The sequence below is a fragment of the Prorops nasuta genome, unplaced genomic scaffold (assembly GCF_024137725.1).
Source record: "Prorops nasuta isolate Cenicafe-Biocafe unplaced genomic scaffold, Cenicafe_Pnas_1.2 PNAS00005, whole genome shotgun sequence".
NCBI classification, from domain to species: domain Eukaryota; kingdom Metazoa; phylum Arthropoda; class Insecta; order Hymenoptera; family Bethylidae; genus Prorops; species Prorops nasuta.
In genome coordinates this window covers 10495257-10504696 of record NW_027116802.1, presented here as the reverse complement: position 1 = coordinate 10504696, position 9440 = coordinate 10495257, and the positions used below count along the sequence as shown (strand labels likewise).

The following is a 9440-nucleotide window of genomic DNA, read 5'->3' as shown; positions in this document are numbered from 1 at the left end:
CTACGCTATAGTCGCTGCTGATACTACTGGTCGGCGGAAATACGTCAGAGGGTAGAGACTGTAGAGGGACCGCAATATAGATATTTCTAATTACTAATTTCAAAATACATAATGCATGGTCCGTGAGCCAAGACAAATGTTAGTATTATTGTATCGTACATACATACCGCAAGTTATAAAGTAATATAAAGAAATAAAGTGACAGTTTTAATCTTACTGACAGCTGATATACTGATGGTATAAGTGAATAAATAAAGTGACGAAATTTGTAAAATGTACATAAAAATAATTTTTAAAAGTATATAAAGGACTGAACATTTTAGATAAGTATAACAATAAATTTTATAATATAAAATGTAAGATATAAATATTTTGTGGTACTTTGTGGGATTTTATTTCAGATTAAACTATAGTAATGTGTTTACTATGTCACTGTGCTGAGGATGGAGCTATGCGGATTTTCAAAATTAAAATAAAGGAATAGACTAAACATAATGTGGTTATTGTGTCATCGTTGAGATTCAAACTATGTTAATTGAGACGGATAATAAAATAAATGAGTGAAAAAACTGGGTAAATACAATAATAAATAAAGAAGCTGACAAATTAGATATATAATATAAAATGTAAGATATTTTATAGTACTTTCTGGGATTTTATTTCAGATTAAATTATAGTAATGTGTTTACTATGTCACTACTGAGGATGGAGCTATGTGGATTGAACATTAAAATGAAAGGAATAGATTCACCATATTATGGTTACTGTGTCATCGCTGAGGATCAAACTGTGTTAATTGAGATGAATATTAAAATAAACAAGTCAACACATTGGGTAAATACGATACAAATAAAGAAGCTGACAGATTACATTTGTAATTTCTAATGTAAGATTTTATATAGTACTTTTTGGGATTTTGTTTCAGATTAAATTATTGTAAAGTGTTTACTATGTCAATGCTGAGAAAGGAGCTATGTGGATTGAACATTAAAACAAAAGGAATAGATTCACCATAATGTTGTTTCTGTGTCATCGCTGATGAGGATCAAACTGTGTTAATTGAGACAGACATTAAAATAAATGAGTCAGCAATTTGGGTAAATACAATAATAAATAAAGAAAATGACAGAATAGATATATAATATAAAATGTAAGATGTTTTATAGTACTTTGTGGGATTTTGTTTCAGATTAAATTATAGTAATGTACGTGTGTTTACTGTATCACTGCTGAAGATGAAGCTATGTGGATCGAACATTAAAAAAAAAGAATAGATTCACCATAATGTGGTTACTGTGTCATCGCTGAGGATCAAACTGTGATAATTGAGATGAATATTAAAATAAAGAAGCTGACAGATTAGATATATAATATAACATGTTAGATATTTTACAGTACTTTGTTGGATTTTATTTAAAGTTAATATATGTAAAATAAAATTTTTATTTTCTTTTTACAATTGTATCTATATTAATTACTATATGTTGCAATCTCTTAAAATTAAGCCTCTGCTTTTATTAGCAAACTAATAGTTCCACACGGCAGTGATGCCAGAATCAAGCTTTTAGCAACAAAAATGAAGATAAGCGCTAGCCAGCAGCAGTATAGAAAATTTAAAGGGAAGCGGCACAAACACAACTATGCCTGGAAAGCATAGGTGTGATTTGGACTTCAGGCAACATTGGCTTTAGAAGAAGAGCAACTACCGCTAACCGTGACATTTTTACGTGTTATCCGTGTGAAGTGGTGCTGCGTTTACCTAAAAAGTCAAAGCAAATAAAAATGCTTTTCCTAAATTGATTTGTAATATTGATAAAATGGTCAAATGTAGCCATTAATTAATTAGATTTGGTAATAAATACAGAAAATGCGTTTTATTATAACAAATGAGTTGAGGTAAAATAAACTCAATGTTTTTATATTAATCTGTTAACAAATGCATTTTTTTATTTATTATTGAGTCCAATAAATTAATGGTTATTAAAAAAAAAATTCCTTGTAATGAAAAAAAAAATGAAAAAATTTTAAACTTCACCAAGACTCGAACACGAGCCCACCGCATGACAAACGACAACCTTACCACCTGCGCTACAGCGCTCACTTGATGTACCAAGAGCAAAACAGCCTTTTAAAGACTGACTACAATTCTTTCACTAACTCGTCATAAACGATCAAGAATTAGCTGCAATAATAAATACATTTATCTCCACAGCATTATTGCACTAAATTTATTATGTTTTTAATTTGAAGCATACATTTTACATGAAGATACGATACTTTAAGGATGTTCATGCAATACTTTAAATACAAAACTATTCATATGCTGGTTTATCATAGTTATTCGACTACATATAACAAATATTATAATATTACTTAATTAATTTATGATAGTTGAGCATATGAATAGTTTTGTATATAGAGTACTGAATGGATTTAAATTATCATATCTTCATGCAAAATGTATGCTTCAAATTAAAAACAATAAATTTAGTACAATAATGCTATGTAGATAAATGTATTTATTATTACAGCTAATTCTTGATCGTTTATGACGAGTTAGTGAAAGAATTGTAGTCAGTCTTTAAAAGGCTGTTTTGCTCTTGGTACATCAAGTGAGCGCTGTAGCGCAAGCGGTAAGGTTGCCGTTTGTCATGCGGTGGGCTCGTGTTCGAGTCTTGGTGAAGTTTAAAATTTTTTCATTTTTTTTTCATTACAAGAAATTTTTTTTTTAATAACCATTAATTTATTGGACTCAATAATAAATAAAAAAATGCATTTATTAACAGATTAATATAAAAACATTGAGTTTATTTTACCTCAACTCATTTGTTATAATAAAACGCATTTGTTGTATTTATTACCAAATCTAATTAATTAATGGCTACATTTGACCATTTTATCAAAATTAAAAATCAATTTAGGAAAAGCATTTTTATTTTATTTATTCACTTATACCATAAGTACATCAGCTGTCAGATAGATCAAAGCTGTCACTACTCCTTATTTCTTTATTACACTTTATTTTTCCGTATAAAAAACATTTGTCTTCGTTCACGCCGTTCACGGTGACAGGCTGTGAATATAATATATATAATTTTTGATATATTACGTTCTGCATTTAAGATGGCTACTGACGTATTTCCGCTGGCAGTATACTTTGTGCAGTCTGCATTCCTTATATCAAAATTCACTTACTATAGAGCGTAGTACTATTCAAGATGGCGGACTTGGCAACCTTGCTTAAGGCCCAAAACGCTCATAATGTCTCATAATGTAATAGTTCACGTTACACGTATTATATATAGTGGGCGTTATTGGCCTTAAGTGGAATACGCCCTAAATAAGCGCCCGGAGTTCGGATAGGATAAACCGGATAAACAGATAGACTGGCAGCAGTGGCAGCGTTCAGAATTAATCGGATTCATTAACGTAACGATATATTATGATTGGTCGATTAAATCAATTTGACTAATCACCACACGTCCTTTGTTGCGCTACCTTAGCACATCCTAGCGCTAAGGGGATTAAACTGATTAATCCTTTCGCTGCGAACAAAAATGTATAGGTGTAACCAAGTAGCAGGCCGGATTTTCAATATTTTTGAACCTAATCTATATAATTTTATAATTTTTTTATACGCACATGCATGTACATTAGGGTGGCCATAAAAAAAGAAAAAATTTTCCGGTGCTTTTATTTTGTTAAGAATGATGAAAAAAGAGGAATCAAATTTTTTAGATTTTTTTGAAGCCGTTAAATGGTGCCGATATCGTTTTTAAAATTAAAAATTTAGATTTATTGAAAACGATTTAACAAAATTATAAATTAATATTGTGCTGGATTAATTTTTTTTTTTATTACATTTTCTTGTAATTTTACTAAAGGACTTTTCAAAGCACAATATTAATTTATAATTTCGTTAAATCGTTTTCAATAAATCTAAATTTTTAATTTTAAAAACGATATTAGCACAATTTAACGGCTTCAAAAAATTCTATAAATTCGAGGATCTTTTTTTTTCATAATTTTTGACAAATTAAAAGCTTATTGGAATTTTGGTTTACATCTAACATCGAAAAAGTGAAAGAACATCGGATTTTTAACTTTAAAAACGATATCGGCACCATTTAACGGCTTCAAAAAAATCTAAAAAAATTGAATTTCTATTTTTTCATCATTCTTAACAAAATAAAAGCACCGGAAATTTTTTTTTTAATGGCCACCCTAATGTACATATATACGTTTTTTGGCTTGCATCACGAATCCGTGCCGTTCGCACCCCTCGAAAGATTGGTACGTCACGTATCCGTGACATTTGCAGCGAAAGGATTAAGGATGAGTCCTACCAAAACCTGTAAGGTAAAATTTTACCATGTAAGATTGCCAATTTTTCGAAAATACATATGCTGATTGGCTAATTCACAGCAAATTGGCAATCCTACATGGTAAAATTTTACCTTACAGGTTTTGGTCGAACTCACCCTAAGAAAGGATTAAAGGCCATGACACAAGAAGTGGTATTCGCTATGTGCACACCTACACATTGGTAGTCAGGTAAGAATGTGTAGTGATGCATATGCATAATATCAGCGCTGACTGTCGGTAAATTTTGTCATTTTTGCCGGACTTTTTTTGTTTATGTATATTGCTACACATTCTTACCTGACTACCAACGTGTAGGTGTGCACATAGCGAATACCGAGTTGGATGTAAAATCGTGCCGAATCGGCTGCCTGCCTACTTGGCAGCCGCACGTTTTCTGCTATCCAGTAGTCATATGAGTCAAATTAGGCAATTAATTATAACAAACGGCTGCCGATTCGGCGACCCAATTGGCACGATTTTACGTCCAATTGCGGCCGGTTAGCGGTCGAGTCGACAGTCGATTCGGCTGCCGACTCGGTAAACCGCTTCGTGTGTCAATGGGTCCTAAACCTACTTAGTCGAATTGACCCTTTAGGGCCAGTTTTTCCACCTATTGGTAAAATTTATGTTTGATAAACATTACAAATTGTAATAAATTGTATTCAATTTCAAGCTTTACCAAATGGACAAATTTACCAAGACGCTTACCAATAGGCGAAAAAATTATTCCATAAGGAATAAGAATTCTAAACGCGGCCGCTGTTAGCTTTTTACAGTACCTATTCAGCTTACTAGCAAATATTTTTAAGAAGAATTCGCATACCGACATTAAAGAGCAAAATTCGACGGCATTTTCCAGCTTTATTTCTTAACAAATTATAACTCGTAGTATTATTGAAACGCCAGAAGGTTATCTAGAAATATATGCTGCACAATTTGTGAAAAAATGGAAATCGGAATGCTCAAAAATTTGTTTATCAGATTTTCTAAAAATATTATAACGTATATCCTTGGATAATCTTCTATCATTTCTAAATCACTATAATGACGAGTTGAAAATCTATTATAAAATAAGGCTGGAAAATACCACCGAATTTTGCTTTGTAATGTCGAAATACGTACTTCTTTTGAGGACAAATTATAAAAATGTAGCAACAATGACTGACACTGAGTGCTCAGCATCGGTCGAACGCGCCTTAATATAAAAAATTCAAAGGTATTAATTATAATATTCGAAGTATGTTCTCTGTGATTTTTTAAATGTAGTGTAATTGGTTAATATAACTCGATCATTAATTTTTCGAATGCAAACTAATGTATTTACACGATCCAACTGATCTAAATTCATCCGTCTACTAACTAGATTTGTTGAAAACCTACAAATTTCATTGATATAAAAACTGTAGACAATTATTTTATATTCATATAATTATTTTTATTTTAATGTTAATTTGGCAGTGCGGAAAACGTGATATCAGTTTTATGGAATTTTACTCAGGAAAATTATTTTTTTTAGCATATATTTTGATTCTGCTTTTATTTAATGAGTGCAATTATTTTAACTAACACCCTCATTATATATGTTGCATTGTCAATGTTACATATTTCTGTTACAGAATTAATTCATTTTCATTATTATACAAAATATATTTTTTTCCATGATTATTACGTTTTTGAAGACACTTTTTTATGACTACTTTGTATCCCTAAAATTATATTAAATGAATAAAAGCCAGTGATAATTATTTAATAAATATTGTTAAAATAATAATTTGTCATTCTAATATAAAACAAAATAAATTAAGCAAATACATAAAACTTCTCTACATTGTATAGAATTAGTAAACTTTACTCTTATATAGGTAATTTATTAGTTAAGTATTGTTGAAGTAAGACATTGATTAATCATATTTTTTCTAAATTCAATCAAAAATTCGGCAAATGCAATCGAAAAATTATCTAATAATTTATCCATATTCCTTACTACTGTAATTAGGATTTTCGACAAATGTTCATTCATAATTTCGTTTTCCTCACGAGGATTTAAACGTTCTCTCAAATTATGCTGCAAAACTGACTTGCAATAGCCTAATACAAATTTTATGGCTAAAGCTAAATCTTTAGTTGTGATATCATTTGTTATAAGGTCAGTAGAAATTTGAAGCAAGAGAGTAATAATATTTTTAGGTTGATTCAATCGTTGTATCTCAGCAATAATTTCCTCATAATCTGTATAGTCTACTATGACAATATCAAATTTAAGTAAAAAATTGCTGATTTTGTTCCTTAAAATAGAACGTATTTTTGAGTTTACTGGGCCAGTAGCAAACTTATTAATTACTTGTATAGTTGCCTTAATTAACATTGTTGGATTAATTAATGCGGTGCCATCAAAAATAATTTTATCATCTTTAAAGTTATTTGTCTTTGAAATGTAATTGTAATTATGCTTATATAAATCGAGAGATCGATCGACGGTTTTAGCGCTTCTTATAATCTGTTTATTTATATTGAACTTAGATAAATTTAGCTTGTCAAATTCCCTTCTATGCCGTTCTGATCGTAGGCTTTGCTCGTATTTACTAAGGACACTTGATTCACAATTTTTTATAATATTATTGGCAAATTGCACTGTTATTATACTCATACCAAAATGCATAAGCTTCAATGCAATTAATGCAATATCTTCTACAGTAACCTCTTCATTTTGTTTAAATTTTTTAAATAAGTCTAAAACTTGAATGGTATTACTAGTACCATTGCTAGCAAGGTTAAGACCTTGTACTACATTAAATATTGTTTTACCAGTTTTATTTATTTGGACACCTCGATTAACCAGTTGCCCCAATGCGATAACACTACCAGTAGCTGCAACTGAAGTGACATTCCCTGCAATGGTTAACCAAGAACCAATTGCTTCTCTGTCCTTTAAGCTCTGCTTGTGTTTACTACGGTCATTTAGATGGTTTGATGCCCGACCGATATTCCATAAACTACTAGCACCAGCGATTGCTACACCTATAAACATTGTTATTGACAGTTTAGTAGTTCATTGCAATTCTTAAAAATATCTAAATAAATAGAAATTAAATATATAAATTGAAATATTTACTTGTCATTAGTACTGCTGGTCCTATTGGTGTAAAACATGCTGCAATACCTACTCCAGCAGAAAGGGTTGTGCCAACTGCAGATGTAATGTCAATGGCTTTAGCAACTACATTTTTTGTTGTACATGCTGGTGAGAATAATGCTTCAATCAATACTGTTGATTGATCTTCAGTAAGCAAGCATGAAGTATCAGCTTGATAAAAGCCATCTTTTGGTAAAACCATAAGGCACTTTGGTAAATTATTATTATTTATATAGTTTCTCCAACTTGTATATACCCTGCCAGAAGTATCTATATACCATATGGTTTCAGATTGTTTATCAAGTATTTTTTTTACTTTAAAGATTGGAACTGGCTGAGAATAAATATGATCATTAATATTGTTTGCAGTATTTTTTTCTTTTGATTGATTTGAGGTTCCTGCAAATATTAATACATTGTAAATTACACTGCAGTAAATATTGTTATTCTCACACAAAGTTCCATTATCACAAATAGCTGTAAAGAGACGTTGAACTAAATCATCTGTTTGTGCATCAAATTCCATTTGGTCTACAATAGGGGCAACATCTTTGTATTCTTTTTGCAAGAAAGCTGCTTCACCTTTCAAAGTAAAAGCAATCTGTTTTTTCAGATAAACAAGTTCTTTTTTCCCATAAACATCCCAATCGGATGAAAGTTCATAAAATTCTTGCTGAATTGTTTTTCCTATTGTGATCTTTGATTGCTATTAAAAGAAAATGCAAGTTATCTAATAGTGATTTAATTGATAACCTACCAACAAAGAAAAATATCAATAATATAGCTTACCAAATCTCCCTGCAACATTTTGGGTTGATATTCAGAAAGGAGTTTAGCAAGATGTAGGTGTAACTAAATTTGTAACGTGCGAAGTGTACAATATATAGCGCTGTTGAAGTGCGATTTGCATGACTGAAGCTCACTGAACAAATACAATTACAAAATTTTGCAGGTACTGGAAGTCTGGAAGATTTAGCCGTTATACGTTTGTACGTTGTTACTTGATGGTTCTGACTGCTACTAAAGTTGTATGAAGTCAAAATCGTGGCTGCTTAGCTCAACCTCAAATAATACCGGGATTCCCCATAATTTTAAAGGTTGGTTTTTAAATAACCAAATATCGTATAGCTTATTGCATAATGTATATAATTAATAATCTCTAAACATATTTATTTGTTTATTTACCTGTATTCTAGGGGTAAAGATTAATTTGTTGTAATATGACAAAAAAGATTTGTTAAAGCGTTATAATTGTTCCAATCGAAAAGCTGATTTTGGATTAATCTCGAAGAGTTAAATTTAACGGTAACGTTCTACCAATGAAAATAATTAAATAGCTAAGTATTTGATTTTAAATTTATAAACTTCTCTCTCTTCTCAATAGAAACAAGGTTAAAAATCAACATTTCTGAAGTCCATGGACCAGTGCAGACCAGGGCGACCAGGCTGAGCCCCACTAAGGCCACTAAGCCTAAGCCCTGACTGAGGCTGCAGTTGGCTGCAGTCGGCTGCACCTGCAATTGAGGATAGTCCAGATTGGTCCAGATTCTTTCTTTCTTTCCTTATCCTTGTGTAGATTTCGCCTTTAGGGCGATCTTCCAAAATGGTGCGATACGTTTTCATGCGTTGCTAGTCAGGCATTAAGCTTATGTTGAATAGCCCTGCAGCCTGCTTGGTAGTTGGTTTGGTATACAGTATGTAATATGTATACATATTGTTGGTAATTTATAGTCTAGCTGTAGGTGATATGAGTTGGTTGTCTGTGTATATTAAGCTTTCTATGGAGAGGTGGTAATTGTATTTGTGAGCTTATTGTATATGGGGTATTAGTCTATGTTTGATGTATTCGTCTGTAGATATTTGTATTGGGATCTGACACGTGGGCGGAGTCTATATATATAGATAAATAAAAAAACGAATATGGCGCATGAAAGCCTAAGTG

The 9440-nt window shown here is 31.1% G+C and overlaps 1 protein-coding gene and 1 long non-coding RNA gene across 3 annotated transcripts; one reads left to right on the top strand and one right to left on the bottom strand.

The window, feature by feature from the left end:
• Positions 1–142: 142 nt before the first annotated feature.
• Positions 143–1076, top strand: LOC136773695 (uncharacterized). Its single transcript, XR_010822668.1, has 3 exons — positions 143–573; positions 666–834; positions 926–1076. It is a non-coding gene; the product is annotated as an uncharacterized lncRNA (long non-coding RNA).
• A 3025-nt stretch (positions 1077–4101) lies between these two features.
• On the bottom strand, positions 4102–9228 carry LOC136773316 (uncharacterized). Of its 2 annotated transcripts, none has more exons than XM_066726893.1 (4): positions 8684–9228; positions 8288–8560; positions 7478–8204; positions 4102–7383 (listed from the first exon to the last, which is right to left on the bottom strand). In XM_066726893.1, the coding sequence occupies exons 2-4, from the start codon at positions 8303–8305 to the stop codon at positions 6236–6238; spliced, it is 1893 nt and encodes a 630-aa protein (XP_066582990.1). In that variant the 5' UTR covers positions 8306–8560; positions 8684–9228; the 3' UTR covers positions 4102–6235. The 2 variants fall into 2 exon arrangements, with proteins under 2 accessions (XP_066582990.1, XP_066582991.1); XM_066726894.1 differs by having other exon boundaries at positions 8288–8461.
• Positions 9229–9440: the final 212 nt, after the last annotated feature.

Bases quoted from the DNA above. Each gene is read 5' to 3' on its own strand.
- LOC136773316 (XM_066726893.1), bottom strand. The intron at 7,384-7,477 runs GTAAATATTTCA...CAATGTTTATAG, and splicing joins ACCAGCAGTACTAATGACAA to GTGTAGCAATCGCTGGTGCT.